General features: G+C 62.6%; 1 protein-coding gene across 1 annotated transcript; it reads right to left on the bottom strand.

Moving 5' to 3' along the window:
• Positions 1-5,029: 5,029 nt before the first annotated feature.
• RFLNA (refilin A) lies at positions 5,030-20,300 on the bottom strand. Its single transcript, XM_025889617.2, has 3 exons — positions 19,867-20,300; positions 8,187-8,296; positions 5,030-6,496 (listed from the first exon to the last, which is right to left on the bottom strand). The coding sequence occupies exons 1-3, from the start codon at positions 20,071-20,073 to the stop codon at positions 6,166-6,168; spliced, it is 648 nt and encodes a 215-aa protein (XP_025745402.1). The 5' UTR covers positions 20,074-20,300; the 3' UTR covers positions 5,030-6,165.
• Between the last annotated feature and the right edge of the window lie 126 nt (positions 20,301-20,426).

Genomic DNA, 20,426 nt, shown 5'->3' with positions numbered 1-20,426 from the left:
GGACCCTTAGGGAGCTCTGAGGAATCCGGGAGGCGGGCACCCTGCCCCTCACGGGGGTCTAGGACTAAAAGTGAATCTCCCAAGATCTTCCGCAGGGTAGGCTCTTTCTGCGCATCCTGCTAAGCCTGGGCGTCATGGTCCTGGAATCCTCCCTGCCCCTGTCCCTCAGGCTCTTGGCCCAGGGATGCTGGCCCCTTGGCCCCCCCCAGGGACAGACACCCCCAAATACCCAGAGAGGAGCCCAGCCTGGCCCAGCCAGCTTGCTAACCGGCCGATGTGTCTGGCCAAGGGGATAGCGTTTGTTCAGTTCCGAACCCGCCGGGCAGGGCTCTGATGAGGTGTCGCCAGCAAGGGTGGCCGCGGGTCCACGGCACTTCTGCCCCTCACCAGACTCCAGCCTTACGCTCGGCACTGCAGAGACCCCATGGGATTCGGGCGGGCAGAGGAGAGAGAACCAGGGTCCCCTGGAGGCAGAAATTGCCATCCCGTGCCCAAGCTCCACACTGCTGCTGCCCAGTCCCCCGGGCTGGCCGGCACCCCACCTCCCCAGGGTGTGTATCTGGGAGGCCCCAGGAATGGGGCTGGGGGAGGGGCCCAAGTCCTCCAGGGACTCTGCCCAGCCTCCCTGACACTCCGTATCACCCTGAGTTTCTCCTGCCAGCCTGTGGCATGAGGCAAGATGAGCAGAGAGGCCTGGAGCCTGGCCTGGTGGTGACGTTCTGTGGAGCCTTGGGGACATTGTGAGTGCCCCCCCGCCCCCCTCCCCCAGTGGCAGTGGGCCTCGTGCATCCCCCCACAGGGTTCTGCCGGGCACCTGGGCTGTAGTATTGAGGCTGGCAGGCAGGTGGCAGTGTCGGGCCAGCAAAGGGTCCTGTGCTGGCCAGGGCCTCCCTCCTCCACTGGGGGCGTAGGCCGGCCCCCATGTGGAATCCAGGATGGGTCAGGCTGTGTTGGCCACACCAGCCACCAGGGTTGGGCCACACATGCCGGTGCCATCCAGGATCCCGTGCCCTCAGCCGCAGTTAGACCAGAGTGATCTGGGAAGGGGGCGCAAGTCTCAGCCTACCTGGTCCTCCCGGCCAGCCCGTCTCTGTGACCTCAGAGCCGATGCCCTCTAGCACCTCTGTCTGTCTTCCTCTGCGGGCCAGGGGCCCTGACCCAACGTGGGGGTGTAGGGAGAGCTCATGGCCACCCTATCTTCCACCCTCCATCAACCAGTCCTCAACCCCCAGAGAGTTCGTTCCACCCCAGTCTTGTTTGCTTTTCTCACTGTTCCATCTTTGAGACGGAGGCCCATGCTGTTCCCCGGAAAACTCCTACACACACTTCAAAACCCAGCTGGGATAGTGCCTCTTCTAAGATCTCCTACCTCACCACCTTCTCTCTCTGGGTCTCTGATAACACACTGTGACTACCCGTGTCCCGAATCGGACAGAACCCCTCAAGGGCAGAGCTCTTGTTTTTCCCTCCTGCCCTGTTGCTGACTGAGCTCCCCGGGCGACAGTGTTGGGTTGAACGGACCCTGTGAGGAGCAGATCTAATAGGAAACCAGCATGTGATCTGTAAAGTGAAGGACTGTGGTTGGCAAAGGTCCGCGTGTCTTGGGACATTGGGAAGTTGCCTAAATGCACATTCCTGGGCCCGGACGAGAGAATAGGAATGTGAATCCGTAGGTCTACGATTCGGCCTGAGAATCTGTGTTCTCAGCAAACAGCCCCAGCGTTTCTGATGGGGTGGTCTGCAGTCCTCAGGACGGTGGCGGGGGTGGGTGCCCAAGGTCAGAGCTCGACCCCGGCTGAGAACCTGGCTCCTCCCTCTGTCTGGCCGGAGGTCTCCGGTCGGGGCTCATGTGGTAGAAGGAGGCCCGGCCTAAAGAGCCATCGCCCCCAGGGAGGGCAGGGACAGACCGGTCCCCAAGGCACTGGGCTTGGCTCAGGACAAACCCTCCTGGGGCTAGGGGATGCAGACACTGTGATAACCGAACTGGAGCAGTCCGGGTGGCTTCCTGGAGGTGGTAGCTCTTGGGAGGGCGGGGGAGGGGAGGATGGTCTGAATGGAGGGAGCCTGTGTGGGCCGAGGCTGGGAGGGGAGACCAGAGAGGGACATTTGGGAGCCCAGGGTGGCCACATGCAAGTCAGTGTGGGGGCCCAACAAGGTAATTTGCTGGTTTTCTGAAATTGGGGTGACATGGGCTTGCAAGCGTGTTGGTTGGATTGAGAGAGAGAGAAGCCTCTGAGACCAGTGGGGGGCCAGGATGGGGTGGCACAGCAGAGAAGGGCAGGACAGAGCCCCCCCCGCCGGGGGAGCGGGTCAGGGCAGGCGAGGGCTCCACCCTCACCAGCCACTTGACGGCTGTGTGACCCTGAGCCAGCCATTTGAACCCCTTGGGCCTCAGTCAACGCCTCTGGAAAAGGGGGTCGTTGTTCGCTTGCAGAGACCCTGTTCCCTCACCTGTGCGGGAGCCAGACGGGGCCACCAGGCAAGGAACGGACAAAGAGGGTTTGATAGAAAATGAAAGGGGGCTCTGATTTGCATGTTTGGGGAGTAAAGGGATGGCCAGCTGCTGGGGGGGGCGCTCCCTGGCTATCCTGTCCTCGAGAAGGCCAAGGAGGGCCATCGTGCGGATGGATCCTCCAGGGAGCCCGGGGACTTGGTGGCCGTGTGACAGACCGGCGGCCGGGCCCCGCCTCTGCACTAGGACTTCCCCCCAGCGACCTCCCAGGCTCCCCATGAGGATGAATGGGCCAGGCGGCCTGCAGGTGGGGCGAGGGCTCCGAAGCCTCACCAGCTGCCCTTGTCACTGCCACTCCGGGGAGGAGGGGGCAGGACCATGCCCAGGGGACGGGGACACCTGTGGGGGGGGGAGGGGGCTGCTGAGTTTGATTCGAGGCTTGTGGCTGTGAACCCGGAGCCGGCAGGAGTGACCGCAGCAGAGGGTCAGGAGGGGTGTTTGGGGCCAGAGCGGGCCCGTGTGAGGGGCTTCCGCCCGGGCGCGGGCGGCGGAGGCCCTACCCTGCCCCCGGGAAGGCTCCCGGCCCGGTCAGCTGCCGCAGAGGCTCGGCAGACGCCAATTCTCACCTCCTGCAGCCTGGGAGGCGAGAGCGAGGGCCCATCTGGCAGATGCTTAGAGACGTTAATGACATGCCCTTTTTCCGGCCACAGGGCCTGTCCCCAGTGTGGTCTCCTGCGCCCAGGGAACTGCGCGAGTGACACCTGCCCCCCCCCCCCCCGGGGCCTTCCTTGTGTGTCTAGGTCCACGGCGCGAGCAGAGCTGGGCAGGTCACAGCCTGAGCCTGGGCACGGGGGGCACCGCGCTCCGGTCTCTTCATCTGGGGGGTGGAAATCCCAAGGATCTAGATGAATCTGGCATCTCTTCTGCTTGGCCTCCAGGTCTTCTGGGTTCCCAGGAAAACCGGGGTGCGCTTGGGGGCCTTCCGGGCAGCTGCTCTTGCTCTCCACTTTGTCCTCCTCCCAGGCTGGGCCTCGCGGAGCCCCCTGGAGACAGGGAGCAGTCAGGGACCCCACCTTGCTGTGCTCTCTGTCTGGGAGAACTGGCCGCGGCAGAGCGGACGTCCGGAAAGAGAAGGGAAAGGCATCGTCTTGGTGGCCAGAGGGCGAGGACTTCTGCTGGGGAGCCCAGGCAGGGGCCAGAAAGCTGCAGCTGGAGGCTGCCAGCCACCTGTGCACCTCGGAAGTTCCTTCTTGAAGGGCGACCCCGGGGGCACCCCCAAGGTCGCTGAGTTCACCGACAGCATAACTGCCGAATCATCATACAGGTCCAGAAGCCCAACCCATTCTTCCTCCAAGTGGTAGGAGATCAAGGTCGTGGTTGAAATGGAGCTTGTGCAGTTGGATCGCTTAGGTGCAAATGATGCGACCCCCAGCACCCATGTCCACACAGAATCCCATCTCTAAATGGGATGGGTTCCCAGCGTCCCTAAGGCTTGTCCACACAGCCCACAGAAGCCTCGGGAGTCTTCCTCAAAGTGACCGAAGCCTGTCCTTGACCCTCCCGGTTTTCAGCCCCTGGCCCCACCCTGCTAGAGACCATCCTCCATCAAAGGCAAGGAGCCAAGGGGGTATGATCCTGGCCCTGCCTCCCACTCGCTGTGTGACCTCAGGCAAGTTACTTAACCTCTCTGTGCCTTACTCCTCTGTAAAATGGAGATACAGGAGTGCACCATCTCAGCAGGTACGGCTGACCGGAGTGAAACCACATGGGATGTTTCTTCCAGCATCGGGAGCACACTGGGTGCTGAAGGAGCACAGCTTTACAATTACGCCATCTGACACGACGGCAGGCTCAGGGCCTGGCATCAGGGGCCACAAATGACCCTGTCCATTGTACTCCTGCGACCCACCCCCTCGAATGAGGGGTCTGTCCCCTGCAAAAAGCCTCTATGTCGAAACGCACCCCACTGCTCAGCCCACCAACTCCAGAGCCCCAGGGAGGCAAATTCCAGTTTGAATTTGCAACTCCCAGGGGACAGTGTCCCGTGGCTGCCGAGCGTCTCCCTAATAGCACTCACAACCCGGGGCCCCAGGGGCCCCTCCGAAGACATGGACGAGGTGGAGAGAAGTTGTAACAGGGGTTGGGACGACCTTCTCTGCAGAGGCAGCTGGGGCCCTTCTCAGGGGAGGGGGTTGGGGGCTATCAGTGCAGGGGGCTGAGATGCTGGGCACAAAGCATTTGCGTACCAAAAAAATGCAGATTCCCAGGGTCCCTCGGAACCACCCCCAGACCCGAATCCCATGCTGAGGCCTGGGTCTCTGCATTTATTCACCAGCTCTTGGGTGAAGCCGTGCCCACTGAGGCTAAGGGGTTGGGGTACAGGGTTCTGAGCCTTCTGAGCACCTCCCTGTTCCCTGTGAGCAGAGGAGAGGCTGAGGGGAGGCAGGGTTCCCTGAAGCTAAGCCTGGGTGGGAAGAAGAGGGGTGGTCACAGAGTACAGGGGCCGATGAAAACCTGTCCCCCTACCCCATGGGATCTGAGGGGCTCAGAAACACAGAAGGGGGAGCCTCTTTGGGTTTGCACGTTTTATTAAGATGATCAGTCAAGTTCTTAAGTTATTCCTTTGTTAATCAGACTGTGGAGAGAACATGCACCGTCTGTGTAGATATATAAAAATATATCAGGCACTCTGCCTCTCTTGGACGTGAGCTCAGAGTTGCTTCTCTCACCCCTGTCATGGGGGTGACCAAGGGAGTGGCGGGGCAGCCCCCTGCCCGCCGGGTCCATTCAGGCCACACTGGGGGCTCCTGGGGCACCAGACCGTGGTCCCTAGGCCCTGGCGCGTCCCGGCATCACACGCCAGGTGAGCCCTGCGGCCCGTGTGGCATCACCATGTGCAGAAACCCCCATAGTATCTCTTTAAGCCAACAGCTGAGCCTGGACCCTCATGCAGGTGACGGCGGACGTTCCGAGAGCTTAGACACCTCCCCTTGGCACCTCGCACGGAGGCTCCTGGCTGAGAGTCCTGCTCCTGCTGGGGTTGCACGGACAGAGGTTGGCAGGGATGCCCTGGGGGCGAGGCTCCGGCCTCAGAGCTCCCAGGCCTCCATTTAGGCGGGCTATGCCCTCAATCTGTGTCCCTGGGGGCACAGGACACGGGAGCCGCTCAGGCAAGGTCTTTACCAGCACAAGCCCTGGCTTCAGCGGCTGACCTGTGCCCAGCCTCCCGGCTCAACGACCCCCCGATCGCTCAGCCTGGGCCACTCGCCAAGCCACGCACAGGTGAAGGGCCCACTTTGGAGACAGCTCTTCCCAGGAGTGTGGGTGCCTGGGGTGGCACCCCCCCCCTCCTTGGCCCGCGGCCTGGGAGCCAGGCTGGCAGCCCCGGACAGACGGGATGGCCGGGGGCCTGGAGGGGCTGCAGCAGCCCTCCGGCCACGGCTGCTCTGGGCTCCATGGGCACGCCACCGACGCCCACCTTCCCTCTCCGGCCAGAAGGCTGGGGTGGGCCACCACCCACCGCATCCTCAGAGAGCCATGTGCGCGCGGCCTCACCCGTTTCTGAGCTAATAAAAGAGACGTGTTTATGGAGTCCACCACACTGGGATGGGCCTCCCCCACCTCCCTCCTGCCCCGGCTCCAGGCTGAGCCACGGAGTCCGTCCTCGAGCCCCCCAAGTCCAAGGTCACTGGTGGGGGGGCGGCCCCGCCCCGTCAGAGCGCCGCCACGGGCCCCAGGAGGCGGGGGTGCTCGCACAGCTGGAGCTGCACGCTGGAGGTGAACCAGCGGCTGGGTCGGCCCAGGCTGCAGTGCAGGGTCGTCCGGAAAGTGCTCCTGGCATGCTTGGGGAAGATGATGGTGGTGCTGCAGAAGTGCAGGGCACGGGGCCGCGGCTCCAGGGTCAGCTGGCTACGGTAGTTGCGCCACGTGCAGTTGGGTGCCGCCACGATCGTCTCGCTGTAGGCCGTGACCGTGGGCACGGGCGCGTAGAAAACGTTGTCCCGGAAGTGCTTCTCCGAGGCGTACTTGACCTCCGAGTTGCAGCTGGGAAGGGTGGGGGGGGGCCGGGAGGCAGGGTGAGCCCAGGATGGGGGCTGCCCCTGCCCACCTGCGCCGTCTGGGGGGCGGGGCTCTGTGAACATGGGCAGGGCGCCGCCGGAAAGAATGGCCTGCGCTCTCCCAAAGTGTCAGGGCCAAAGGGCAGAGGGAGTGTGCCCGCTTGCCGGGCACTAAAGAGGTGGGACTCAACGCGGCCCGTGACTCGGGGCGGATCCCGAGTTGGGCTAGAAGTCTGCCGTGAAAGGACACGTGGGGGCAGCGGACGAAATCTGTGCCGTGGGGATGCGGGGCGTGGTGTCACTACACGGGAGGATGTATGTCCCCGCTCTCGGGAAGGGCGCTAGGGGTCGGGATGCCACCAACTGCCTCTCTCCAATGGTTCAGACCAAAGTTCCGTTTATGAAGAAGGAGAGCGCATGCAGATGTTCAAGCAAACAGGACAAAGTGTAAAGAAGCAGTGAATCTGTTTAACGGGGTGCGTGGCTTGGCGAGTGGCCCAGGCTGAGCGATCGGGGGGTCGTTCCTTTTGCTCTCCCTGACGCTTTGCTCTAAGTTTGAAATTATACCAAAATAAGTTTCCCCAAAAAGTAGCTTCGGCACCCCCAGGTGCGTGACCCCCTTACAAGCGAGCAGCTGCTCAGTGCCCCAGAGCTCTGCTTCCAGACTCCAAAAAGCAAACTGCAGGCAAAAGCTCGGGGAGGGTGGGGATTGTACCTGCCTCGTCCCCCATCGCAGTCCCACAGACGGTCAGTTCGTGAAGGGAATCGGAGGGCCCGAGAGTCAAGCTCTCGTGCACCCGTGTGGGGGCGGCTGGTCGTCTTAGTCCACATTTAAATAACGGGGGCTCTTTGGGAAGAACGAACGGTCAAGCGGAGCCGTCTGTCTCCTGGGACCGCATCCGGAGCTGGGGGGGGGGTTGGGGGGCAGCGGGTCTCCCTGGCCAGCCCAGGTTGACGTGGTCAGATCTATGCCCGAGGATCCTGTGGCTATACGGGCAAGACCCGTGGGCCCTGGACTCCACCTCCGAGAACCCTGATCCCCAGAAGCCCTCCGAGGAGGGCAAACCAATGCAGGAAATCTCCTGGTGGGGTCACCTTAGCCCAGAAGTCCAGATGCACCTAAGATGTCCCACACACGGGAGCGCACCTGATACGGGTGCAGTCAAGGATTCCTCAGTAGATAAAGGAGACACAACAGTCCCAGGAACCCAGGGCAACCCTGTGTTCACGTGACACCTGCCAAGCCCTGAGCAGAAAAGGGGGTCCCCGGCTGCCTGTGTGGGGCTGGGTCACAGATACCAAAACATCTGGCGGGGCCGGAGGGAGGGAGCTCCGCGAGGTGTGTGAGGGCTGATCGTTGTGCAGACTTTCTGGGAGGTTGGATTAAAATAAAATCAGCCAGATTTGGGAAGAAGGGCAGGGGGGAAATGGCCCGGTGCAGACCCGGAGCACGGGAGAGAGACAGAGAAGGTCCCCTTGGGTCAGCGTCTCTTAGAATCAGTTCATCGCTGGCCAAGCCTCGGTTTTGCCTCCTCAGGGAGCAGCAACCAGAGGGCTGCCCAGGAGGGGACGGGGGGGAGGGGGGGCCTGCTGGGCCCACAGCCTGGCCCCCCTTCCCCACGGGGCATCAGGACCAGCGCCTGCCGCATCCCCACCCGCCCTGCAGCCCCACTCACCGGATCTCGTGCGTGGGCTCTGGGTGCACCTCAATGCTCTCCCCAAAGAACACAGGCAGCATCCGGGGCCTCATCTCAAGCGCTGGGGAGTGCAGGGGGCGGGCAGGGGGCTGTAAGGAGAGCCATGGACACGGGGTTACACAGCCCTTCGGCCCTGTGGCCCCAGCTCCCCACGGGGCACGAGAGGGCTGCCCCACATCCTTCCAGCCCTGGCTTGGTCTGGAAGCCTGCTTCGTGGGGTCCATCAAGAAGCCCCCCCCAGCACAGCCCCCTGAGCCCTCGGCTCCCCACCCACCAGCCCGCCCCCCAGTTCCCAGGCTGTGGTAATGGCCTCTTCCTGCAACCCCCAGCCCACAGCACGCCCCGGGAGCCGGCTCAGAGCCCTGGAGCGCTGGGACCCCGAGCTCCAGGCCCCCCAGGCCACCCCCGTGCTGACGCGGGTAGTTGGGAGCCCTGCGGGCGGCTGAGACCACCTTGGCTCCTGACCTTGCCTGGTGCCGCCCGAGGCCGAGGGCACGCCTGGGTCTCAGGCCGGCAGAGAGGGCCCCCGCTCCGGGAGGAGGGACACAGCGGCGCGAACGTCCTCAGGAGGTGGGGACACCTGAGCCGGGCAGGGACCGGGAGCCGCTCCGTCTGAGGCCGGCCCTCAGCCCCGCCTCCTGTCTTACCTCCAAGGTGGCTACCAGCCCATCGGCCGCGAGCGCCCTCGCTCTGCCTTCCGCTCGTGGGGCGACAACCCACCCCCAGGCCCCGGGGGCGAGGGGCACGTGGCACCGCCGGACCCAGGGTCTCACGCCGGGGTGAGGTCCCCCATCGCTGACCTTCCTTCTCGGGGGACGTTCAAGATTGCGGCCTCTTCACCAGCCCGAGACCCTCAGTTCCTCTGGAAGGCAGATGGCCAGGGTTTCAACGTCACGGTCAAGCCATGACGAACGCCGAGTGAGAGCCAGAAAGAAACCTCTGCTTTCGGTACAGCAGGGCCTGGGGATGTTTGTGACGCAGCGCCGCCTCACGTCACCAGCCCGCGCTGATACAGGTGTCCCGCGCGGGGCCACCCCCCAGCCGGCCTCTGCTGTGACTCCACGTGCCCTCAGCGAGCGCTCAATGAGCTCAGGGGGCATGGCGGGGGGCCTTCCATTCGGTTCATTTACGGAGCCCCTGTGTGCTCGCTGCCTGAATCCTCCGCTGGTCTTCACAGGACCCGTCAAGGACTAGAATTCCAACTGCGGTGAGGGCTGTTATCCCTGGGCCGGCGCAGGGGCGGGCTGTGGGGGCACTGACCGTCGGGGAATCCTGGAGGGCTTCCCTGTGGAAGTGACCCTTGAGGCGTGCTCTGACGGGTGGAGTGGAGTGAACTCTGGCCCCACAGGTCACGGGGCCTGCACTTTCACGTGTCCCGGAACGCCACCCAGTCAGGCCCCTGAGGGGTCACCTCAGCCCCAGACAGCACCCCGACCCCAGCCCTGCCTCCCCCGCTCCACCAGCTGAGATGCACGGGGCCGTGGGACACAGATGAGGCGCAGCCCCCCCCCCCGACGCCCCCCGTCACTGCCCACTCCTCAGCTCCTGCTGTGTCCGCTTGCCACCCGCACTCCCAACGCCCTTTGTCTTCGGAACGGATCTCTCTTCCTTTTTCCTTCATCACCGTCCTGCCCCCGAGGTCTGGGGCTGCCTGCAAACCACGCTCCTACGTCTTACCATCTAGAGGAAGTTCTCCCACGCGTCTCCTGCAACCCCCACCTCTGGGGACGCTGCTCTGGGGCTGCCCTGTCCCTGCCGGTAGCCACTAGCTGCGTGGGCTGATCGCAGTGTAACCTGAGTACCGCTAAACCAATGACAAATTCCAGTCGCCCGGACTGCCCTCGAAGGGCTCAGCAGCCGCGTGAAGTCATGGTTCCTGTACCATCGGTGCGGGTCTAGAACATTCCCACCACCGCACGAAGTTCTCTTGGACAATACCGTTCTAAAGGATATTCATTTTACCCAGTTCTCTGGAGGGTCCTAAGACGCAAGCGCAAGGGCCCCGCCTCCAGGCCAGCCCCCACCCCCCGGATCGGACAAGATGAGGAATCACATGCTCAGACCAAGACCTGATTGTTTATCGACCTGAGATTTCCTGGACCTGTCCCCTCCCCACCCAGCTCCTCCTGGTCCTCACCGGAATGAGGATAAATCCCAGCAGCCCATGCTTTGTGAGCTCTGACGGCACCAGGCACTGCCCTGGGCACTCTGCAGGCATTCACTCCTTTGACCGGCCGAGAGCTGCTATTAGCATCCCCATTTTACAGATGCTGAAACAGAGGCCCAGAGTGACCAAGTAACTTGCCTGAGGCCACACAGCTAGGAAGAGGCAGAACTAGCATTCGAACCCTAGGGTCTGGTTCCAGAGTCTATGCCCTCAACTCCCACTCCTCAGCTGCCTCCCGCACGCGTGGGACTGGCCCCTGCCCACGTATCCCTCACGCCCTCGGCCACACGGCCACTGCCTCTGTGCCTCGGCTCATGCTGCTTCCTGCACCAGGAACGTCCTTCTGGTTCCTTCTCCCCTGGTCCAGTGCTGCGACCCCTTTGTGTCTCTCAACCCCAGACCAGGAGCTCCATAACGTCCAGGACCTGATGGGCTGTCTAACCCAGGGCTGGGCACCTCACGGCACCTGCACCGTTGAGAGGCGAGAACTCTCACGTGCAAAGACGCCCCCACCGACTCGGTAGCCCAGGGCCGGGCCCAAGCCTGTCTGGGGTCAGCCTACAGACAGGATCGCCGGCAGCCCCTCCCCAGCCGAGCACAGTGTCCCCAGAACAAGAGCTAAGGGCCACAGGGAGAAAAGATCGGAGGCTTGGAGAAGGAGGAGGAGGTCCCCCAAAGCCCCCAGTAGCTGTCCTCAAGGTGGCCCTATGTCTCGCTGGCATTTACAGAGGGAGTGGCCCACAAAGGGCCAACTGCTGTCTCCCTCCTGGGAGCGGCAGGTGGAATAATGCCCCAAAGATGTGCGTGCCCTAATCTCCGGGACTGTGGTGTGGTTAGGTTAGGGAGCTTGGGATGGGGAGGGGACCCTGGGCTAGCCGGCGGCTGGGCGCGATCGCTCGCAGGCGTCCTTATCTGAGGGAGGCAGGGGGTTGGGGTCAGATTGAAGACACTGCCCTGCTGCCTTAGGATGGGGGAAGCGGCCACAAGCCAACGGATGCAGGCAGCCTCTAGAAGGTGAAAAAGACAAGGCACGATTCTCCCCTCGACCTTCCACAAAGGAACGCAGTCTTGCCCAAACCCTTGATTTTAGCCTGCAAGACCCACTTCAGACTTCTGACTTTTGGAGCTGTGAGATAATAAATATGTGCCGCTTTAAGCCACCATGGGGCTGTCTGTTCCAGCAGCACTAGGAAGCCATCCGTGCCCTGGAGGACTCGGGGCAGGCAGCCCCCCCTCTCTGGCCAGCAGCCTCCTGGTCTCCGAAGTGGGTGACAGGCCACAGAGCCTGCAAATGCGTGGGGCAGGGCCCGGCACAGAGCAAGCCCTGTATACAAACTGGTTTGTAGCAGGAGTCCTCCTTCCTGTGAAGCTCCAAGGGAGGGGAGGCCTCCCTGGAGAGCAGCACAGCCACATAGCCCACACCCTTGTGAGCTTTGAGACAACACTTCCAGAAGCAAGCACACACTTTCTGGAGACTGAATTTAAAGGGGTAGGAGGACAGTGACAAGATTTAAGCACTTCTGGCAACCTCCGTGGCTCATCTGGTTACACCAACTGACCCCACCTATAAAACTCCATGGTTTGATGTTTATCAGAATAATGCTCTCTCCCCAAAGGCATTATCTAAAGAGTGGCATTTCCCCAAAGGTGTACAAGTGTTTGCAGAGCACCTACTGTTTGCCAAGCACCTGCTGTGGGCTGAACACCTACCGCGTGCCAGACCCCGTGTGGGTGGGATGAGGCACAGTGCCTCCCAGGGCGCCTCTTGTTCATTGGGCATGACATTGGCTAGAGAAGAAAACAGAGAACGATGCAGGCATGTGAGGGGACTAAGGTTTCTGGAGATGTTTCTTCTGTCCAGATCGGTGGAGCGGCTGGAGAGAGACAGAGGAAGCCTGATGCTGGTTTTCATCACCCCACCCTGCTCTCCCACCCCTCCCGAAAGAATAACTCCCAAGCTAGGGAGCAGGGAGGACAGCTTTGAGGGGCAGGGCCTTCCGTGCTGTTGCAGAGCTGAGCAGCACCGTCCCCTGGGGTCGACCCAGGACAAAGAAACTGCCAGACCTTCTGGTACTTCCCCGAGCGCCCCATGGGAGCAGCCCCATCCCGGCCGGACCTCGCTCCCTGGCTGGCTACCAGAAGAGGAGACAAGACTCACTTCACAGGCTGGGCTGGGAAGCTGGAGCTCTGGGCACCGTTTTCCAAAGGGCCCCAGTGGAAAAACATCTAAAATCTACCCAAACCGCAAGTGCTGTGCGAGAGATATGGGAAGCCAGCAAAAACCTAGACGTAGGCTGGCATCCAGCGGGCCTGTGTGGCGAGACAGCTCCGGAAGTCACCGCCAAGGGCCCAGGACAGCCCTGCAGGGCTCCAGGGACAGACGCAGGGGGAAGGTGGTGGCGGCTGCGCGGCGCTCGGCCTCCCTGGCAGCCACTGGCCCGTCCGGAAGCTCAGAGCTGAGTCTTTCTGGATGCAGGGTTATCTTAACATCAAAATGGTAGTGCCAGCCCCATGGAACCCAGCCAGCCTGGAGAGCGGGCAAGGGAAGCACCTCTCACAGCCAAGAAAGCACCCAACTGGCCCTGAAAGGACTTTCCAACCGCCCTGGAACAGAAGCTTCTCCAAGACTGGGTCACATTCTGGTGGGAGTTACCAGGCTGGGGGCCGGCAGAGAGGGCGCGGGGGGCTCGCATGCCCAGGAGGCCGACTGCCTCTGCACCTGCTCCGCCGGCCACGGGCCTACCTGGAGCAGAGACAGCCCCTAGACAGCCCACCGCCCTCACCCACCCACCCAGACTTCTCCCCGCCCCACCACCACCCGATGCCCGGATTCTTGTTCGGTCCTAAAGAGAACACGCCGGGAGCCGCTCAGCCACCCATAATAAGGCCGTGCCGTTTGTAAGGCCTACCCCGCGGGACTGGCCAGTGACCTAGGGGAATTCGGATCCCCTTGCAGCTCTGGGAAGCAGGGGTAGGGGAAGAACGAGCAAGTCCCACGCACAGATGAGCGGAGACCAGCCCCCAGGCCCTCTGCACCCCAGATGGGAGGGCCCTGTTATAGTCTGGGGGAGCAGGCCGGCTCTCTGGTCTCCTGGGCAGGCTGGGGGTGAGGTGGGGGGCCCAGGACGGGCCCCAGAGGAAGCGGGGTCCGGAGGCCCCACCCGCCTCGGCCAGTGATTCATGAGCCTTCCCAGGAGCCGCCGGGGTGAGGATAAATCGGCGCTGGCTGGAAGTACAAACACACAGGGGTGCTTCGGAGCACCCCCCTCCTGGCAGCCGAACCAGGCACGGCCCACAGGACGGCAGAGGAAGGTAACTGCTCCGTTGTGAGAGTTCCGTGTCTCGGGGTGACAGCCCAGCCCGCCCAGGGGTCCCAGCCTGGCCGCCAGGGACACGGAGGGACAGCCCAGCGGTGTCCGTGCCCAACCCAGGGGACGCACGGCGGCCGTGAGCTCTCCGTTCCGGCAGGGAGCAAGCAGCCCCATCCATGGAGGGCGTGTGACTGGAGCGGGGGGGGGGGGGCAGAGCGCCCTGCTGCCCCGGGGGGGGGGGGGGGGGAGAGAGAGAGAGAGACTGCTAGGGAGACGCCCCCTCCACTGACACGGCGGAGAGGTGTCCTCACCAAAGCCACGTGGAACCTCTGCAATGGCTAGAATGGCCTTTCCTCCAGGTCACTGACCTTGGCAGCCGGCGATGGCTTTTGCTGCTATCCAAATTAAACTGGATTATCTTCGGTGTGCATTTGGGATTTGTTGACTGTGACCTTCACCCATGAGGAAAGTGATCCGAGGAGGAGACGTTCAAGAGTTCCCACTCTTCTCACGATGGGGCCTGGGGCCATGGGACAAATCCCAGGGCAGAGGGGAGGGGGTTCCTTGGGCTCACTGCCCTCCCCCCAACACGGCACCACCGTAGAGCCGAACAGGCCTGGCGGGGGAAGCCCAGGAGTCCCCGCACGGAGTCTCCCGGGAGGCTCACAAAGCGTCACGGGCCCAGCACTCCCCCCACAGGCCCGAGGTCTGACACCCAAAGCAGGAAAACTGAGCAAACACCAACATTAGCTTGGAAGCAGGGCTCAAGGACCAGCCTGCTCCTTGTGACAGGCGGCCAGCGGGATGGTGGGTGGCAGGTTGGCCTGGGAAATAGGGTCTTTGCAAATATGAGGTCCTACTGGGTACGACTGGGCCCTACCTCCATGGAATGGTGTCCTTATAAGCGGGGAAACTGGGGGACACACGCAGGGAAGACAGCCACACGAGGATGAGGCAGAGACTGACCCCAGGGACTGCCAGCCGCCCCCAGAAGCCAGAACAGACACACGGGATGGATCCCCCCCCCCCTCCGCCCCAGAGCCTCTGGAGGGAGCATGGCCCCGCTGAGGCCTTGACTTCAGACTCCTGGCTCCAGAACGGAGAGAAGGCATGTCTGTTGTTCTAAGCCCCCATTCTGTGACTTGGCTGCACAGCCCCAGGGAGCTCGGGCGGGCACCTGCGAGGTGCTGCCAGCCAGTGAAGGCCGGTTTTCCCAGGACGGTGGTTCCCGCTCGCTGCCCCCTCTCCAGACCGCCTGGGAGGGGGCGGGCCTCTCTGTCTCCTTTCCACGCGAAAGCTACAGCTGGAGCTTCTCAGGCAGGTGAGCGCACCACCGAGACTTTGGTCTGGAGGCCAATTCATCCAGGGTCAAGCACACAAGGGCTGAACGGAGGTGCCAGTGTTTCTGGCTCCCTCCTCCCAACCTCCCTTTCTGCAAACGGGCTCCTTCCACCTTGGCCTGACGCACCTGGCTCTCTTCCACCTGAGCTCGCTCAGACACCTTCACTAGTCAGGGAGACACCGATGAGCCTGCCAGGGGGCCATGGGGACTGACCTCCGTCTCCTCAGTCTGTCCATTCATCCATCCACCTGTCCGTTTGTCTATCCACCCATCTGTCCATCCACCCATCTGTCCATCCACCCATCTGTCCATCCATCCATCTGTCCATCCGTCCATCTGTCCATCCGTCCATTGGTCCGTTCATACATATCTATCCACCCGTCCATCTACCCATCCGTCCATTTATGCATGCATTCATTCCGCTTTCCATCCTTCCATCCTTCCCAACTCTGGGCACTAACCCGCGAAATCCCTACCTCCCTCGGTGGTCCTTGGTATCACCCTCACGGTCCAGAAACAGGACGGAGAAAATCCAGGACTCCTGGCGGGGAGGGGGAGCAGTGACAGCCCAGCTCCCAGGAGGCGGCCGTGACCATGGGTGTTCTCAAAGGGCTGGGCAGCCCCGGGAAACTTCCCAGGATGGGGCACAGACCTCTCACTCCCCACCGCCGGTTCTTCCTTACACCCGGCCCACATGGCTCCTCCCAGAATCCGGGTCCAGGGAGGCAGCACCTCATCCTTAGGGAAATTCCCAGGCGTGCTGCTCAGAAGCCCATTCAACATAGAAACAGTCCTGGGCGCCTGGATGGGGTGACAGAAGCCGTGCGTGACGGAGCCCAGGCTGCCGGCTACAGACAGAGCCCGGGGCAAGAGAACGCCATCTCCACATCTGAGTGGGATCCCGCCCAGACTGTCACCCCCGCAGACTCCGGATCTGCCCACATCTCCCCCACCCCAGTGGTGGCTCTTCTCTCAGACACGCGCCCAGAGAGCACGGCCTGAGGCCCCCGGTGCCGTCTGCGGCCTCCCTGACGGCCTAAGACGGGGCTGGCCTAAGTTCCCCGAACTGCCCCTGTTAGCGGTCTTTGCTGCATATACCCCCCTCCCTCACAGGCAGCCTGTCCCTCTCCCCACAGTGTCCCTCCGTCCCCAGAGCTCGGCCGGACAGGCCCGGGAGGCAGGAGGGCGGACATCAGGGGTCTGCTCGACCTCGAGCGGGCGGTCCCGGCCCCGGGGAGCTTGCAGGCGGCATGGAGGGATGGCGCGTGTCTTGCTCGCGCTGTGTCCCTCACCTGGCCTGGTTCATTTGTGGGGGGAGTGCAGCTGACAGGCGAGCCCTCCTGGCCCACGGGCAGCCTTGGCTGTCCCTCTGTCCTGCAGGGGAGCAGGGCCCGCGTGGGGCCAGTCCCGCACGGACCCCATTCCTCACGGCACCTCTCTCAGTCAAGTCCGACCTGAGTCTCTAACTCGAGGGGCTGTGGGGGCTCAGGATGCCTTTTGAAAGATAAAAATAAAACAGTCACAAGTACATGCTCAAAAGACCAAATGGAATTTTGCTTTCTGGCCTCAGCTTGGCCCCCAAGTCCCCGCTCTGGCCTCTCGTCGGCCTCCTCTCGGCTCCTTGAACACTCCTATCTTGCTCCCACCTCAGGACCTTTGCACTTGCCGTGCTCTTGGACTGTCACACACTTCAGCCCTAGAACCATCACGTCCACGCCCTCACTTTGGCCTGGTTTCTGTTAACCACCACTTTCCCCACCACCCTGGCTATGGCACTGCACCCTTACCCAACCTTTTAAGAACACTTATCAAAGCCACCCGGTATGGTGTCCCGTTTAAGCTGGTGACCTCTGTCTCCCCCACGAGAACACCAGTTCCACGAGGGCGGGGACCCTGAACGTCTTGTTCAGTGCTATGTGGCCCGCTGTCCAAAACGGCGCACGGCGCACAGTAGGTGCTAAGTGCTGGTGGGACGACCACCAGCACCTCTCTCAGTCAAGTCCGACCTCGTCATTTGACTTGGGAATTACCAGGAACATGACTCTCTTTGCTCCAACGAGCGAGCAAGGAAAACCCACGGTCAAGGCGGGGTGGGGAGGCGCATTCACACCCAGCCTGGCCCCAGTGCCTCTGCCCGCTTGGGCGGGGGCAGTCTTGCCGCCAGCCAGACACCCAGCGTCAATGGGGCATTGTGCAGACTGTGAGTGAGCCTCTTGACACAAAGCAAGGGGTGGGGGACGGGACCTCGGTGATGAAATGGAGCGTGAGCAAATTTAACATTTGTGTCCAGCATACTGAGCAGGGGGACAAGCTGGTAAGGACCTCACCAGCTAGGGACTGGGGACAGCACTCGCAGCTCGCGCCCCTGGCTGGGGTAGCAGCGCCAGGAACTGGGTGTCAGAACAGCCCGCGCAAACCAGGCCGACACCCAGACCCATATGGTCTGGCACATGGCACCGAAGGGGATGCCAGAGGAAACCGGGCCCCACAGGCCACCAGTCTCCGCTTGGGCATTTGACACCATCGGCTCCAAGATGCGGGACGGGTTTCTGTCCATCTCCCCAGAGACGTGCGAGATGGGCGGCGGCTAACCTGCCTAAGTCTGCACCTGGAAAGCATGCTGGGTGAGTCAGCAGCGAGCAGGGCGCTGTTAAACGTCGTCGGGAGTTCACCAGGAGGTGGGGTGCCCCGTGGGTTAGGTAGGCGGGGCCGCAGCTGCGGGCCCGGGGGGGGGGGGGGGGGGGGGGGGGGGGGGCTGAGAAGAGGTTGCCCGTGGCAACGATTTCCTCTCTTTTTATTAAAAGCAGCATCTCAAAACCCCATAGGTTCCCAGGCATTTTGTTTTGGGATTGAAAAAAATAATAAACCCACACAAGGTGGTTCATTAGCTACAAAGTGAAAGGCAGGATAAAAGAAGGTTTAAGCGTAAAGACTCAGGATCTGTATTCCCTGGGTTCCTTCCCAGCAAGGCCACTTACCAACAACACAGCGACCTTGGGTAAGTCGCTAACCCCTGCTTCAGCTTGGCCCTCTGGAAAATGGGGTAATAAGGGTGCTTACTTCACTGGGATATTGTGGAAAGCAAATGAGCGGCTGTACAAGGGGTTAGGAGAGTTTCTGGCCTGGGGGAAGGGCTATCTAACTGCCGGAGAGAATTACCTGTGTGGAAATAGCCCCAGGTTTTGCCTTCAAGCCAAATTAAAAGATCAGGGACAGCGCAGTGCCGTACCTGGCAGCTAGTTAGCAAGGAAGGGGAAAAAAATATAAAATCAACCAGAACAGCCAAGACAAGGAAGCCAGGCACACGGTTCTTATGGCTGCCCCTGGCTGGCCTGGCTGGCAGAGAAAGCTTCCAGAAAACCCTCTTTAAGGAGGACTCTGGGTCATCCAAAGACTAAAGGGGAGGGAACTGGCTTCCTGTCCCTTTCTAAGCCTTGTCCTGTTGGACATCGGCGCAGCGCCAATACCCCCCAAACAGCTGTGCCAAGTCCGAGCGAGCCCCTCTTGCAGGAAAGCTGGTGCATTCATACCACAGGATCGATTCTCCTGCAAACAGCCTCTGTCACCCCTACAAGTCCTCAGTGCTCCTCCCACCCCGCACCCCCAGCCCAATGCTCAAATTCACCGTGCGACTTTGGTCTAAGATAATAGTTCCCAAACTGGGCTGCACATCAGATCATCCAGGGAGGTTTTAAAAATCCTGGCGCTCAGGTCACAGTCTTTACCAACAAAACGTGGATGTCTGCTGGGAGGTGGGCATGGATACTGTTCAAAGAAATCTCCGAGAGATGCCAACGCCCAGTCAAGTTTGGGACTCACCGGACTGAGGAGCAAGGGAGGCGCAAGTGAAATGCATGTCGTGAGGCTCGAGGCAAGGCAAGCGTTCCTTCCTGCTGTTGGGAGGATTTTCAGCTGGGGGGAGGCATTTTGTGCCCTGTGAGGTGCCGAGTGAACATCGCTGGGGCCCCAGGAAAGCAGAGTCGGGCTGGAGCTGGGCCAGCACATACACTTGGCAGAAAAGTTGTTAAGACGTGCAGAGAGCAGGCGAGAACGGGGCGGGGGGGATGCCACTGGGATCGTTAGCGACCTCCCAATTTCATCTTGTCATTTCTCAAGTCCGGAAGGTGCTGGATCCCACCCACTTTGCTCCCGCAGGCCTGGGGCCACTCTGGCTCGGTCCAGCCGCCAAGCTGGGTGCCCACCCAAATCCACCTGAAGGCCCCACTAAGTCCGGGGGGGCAGACAAAACTGTTGAGTCTCCTGCCCTGGGGTTCCAGCCTCCCCCAGGCGTGCCTCAGCTCCACGTCAACATCCCTCAACATCCAGGGAAGGAAGGGTTACTGTCTGGGTTTTTTTGTTTTGTTTTGTTTTGTTTAAAAAAAAAAAAGGCTTTCAGGCTGGCAGCGCTGGGAATAGTAAACAGGGACCCGGGTCAGGAGCCGAAGGGACCTGGCTACGGATGTCAGCAACATGCTCGAGCTGGGGTTCAAGCCCACCCAGCCGGGAGCCAACTTCTTTGGGAATTCCGGGCGTGTTCCCTCACCCCCTAGCCCTTCAGGGCTGACGGCAAGACCGATCGCTCCGTCGAGAGGCCCACCCCCGGGAGAGGTCTCCGGGTCCAGGGGTCAGGCCGGACCACCTCCACCTCCGGGCCCGGGCCCGCCCGCGGAGCACCGCTGTCACCGGGCCCCCTTCTGGGCTCGGGCCCGGGGTGCGGGGGTGGGGGTGGTGGGGAACCCCGTCCCGGCTTCCGAGGCACCGCGTCTGGGGGCGCGGCGAGAGCGGCCCCTCGCCCCTCGCCGGCCCCGACCCGGGTTCTGCGCGAAGGCGCGCGCTTACCGCTCTGGCCTCGCCGGGTCCGGGGGGCTCCGAGGTGGCGCCGGTGCCCCCGGCGCGGGCGTCGAGGATGCCGGGCGCCAGGGAGTAGAAGGGCGGGCTGGGGCTGGGGCTGGGGGGCAGCCCGGAGTCGGGGCTGTCCAGCAAGCCCTCCCGGCTCTTCTCCTTGAGGCTCTCCTCCATGCCCTGCAGATGCAGGTGGCCCACCATGTCTGGGGGGCGCGGGGCGCGGGCCTCCGGCTCCTCGGGGGTGGGGGTGGGGGGCTCCTCCACCGCGCTCCGGGGCCCGGGCCGGGCGGTGGGCCGAGGACTGCGCGCCCGGGACCCGCGGGCAGAGCCGAGCGGCGGCGCGTCAGGCCCGGCGTCCCCCCCCAACCCCCCGCGCCCCGGCTCCCCGGCTCCCCGGCTCCCCGCCGCCACCCGGTCACTCGGTGCGCGCCGCCGCCGCCTGCGCCCCCGCCCGCCCCGCCGCGCGCCCGCCCGGCCTCGCCTCCGCGCTCCGCCGCCGGCCCTCTCCGCACCTTCCCGGCCCCGCGCCTCCTTTTCTAGGCGCCTCCTCCTCC

The sequence above is a fragment of the Callorhinus ursinus genome, unplaced genomic scaffold (assembly GCF_003265705.2).
Source record: "Callorhinus ursinus isolate GAN/ISIS: 27379988/994484 unplaced genomic scaffold, GSC_fseal_2.0 scaffold41, whole genome shotgun sequence".
Lineage (NCBI taxonomy): Eukaryota > Metazoa > Chordata > Mammalia > Carnivora > Otariidae > Callorhinus > Callorhinus ursinus.
The sequence above is the reverse complement of the archived record's forward strand: the minus strand, read 5'-3'. Positions and strand labels throughout refer to the sequence as shown.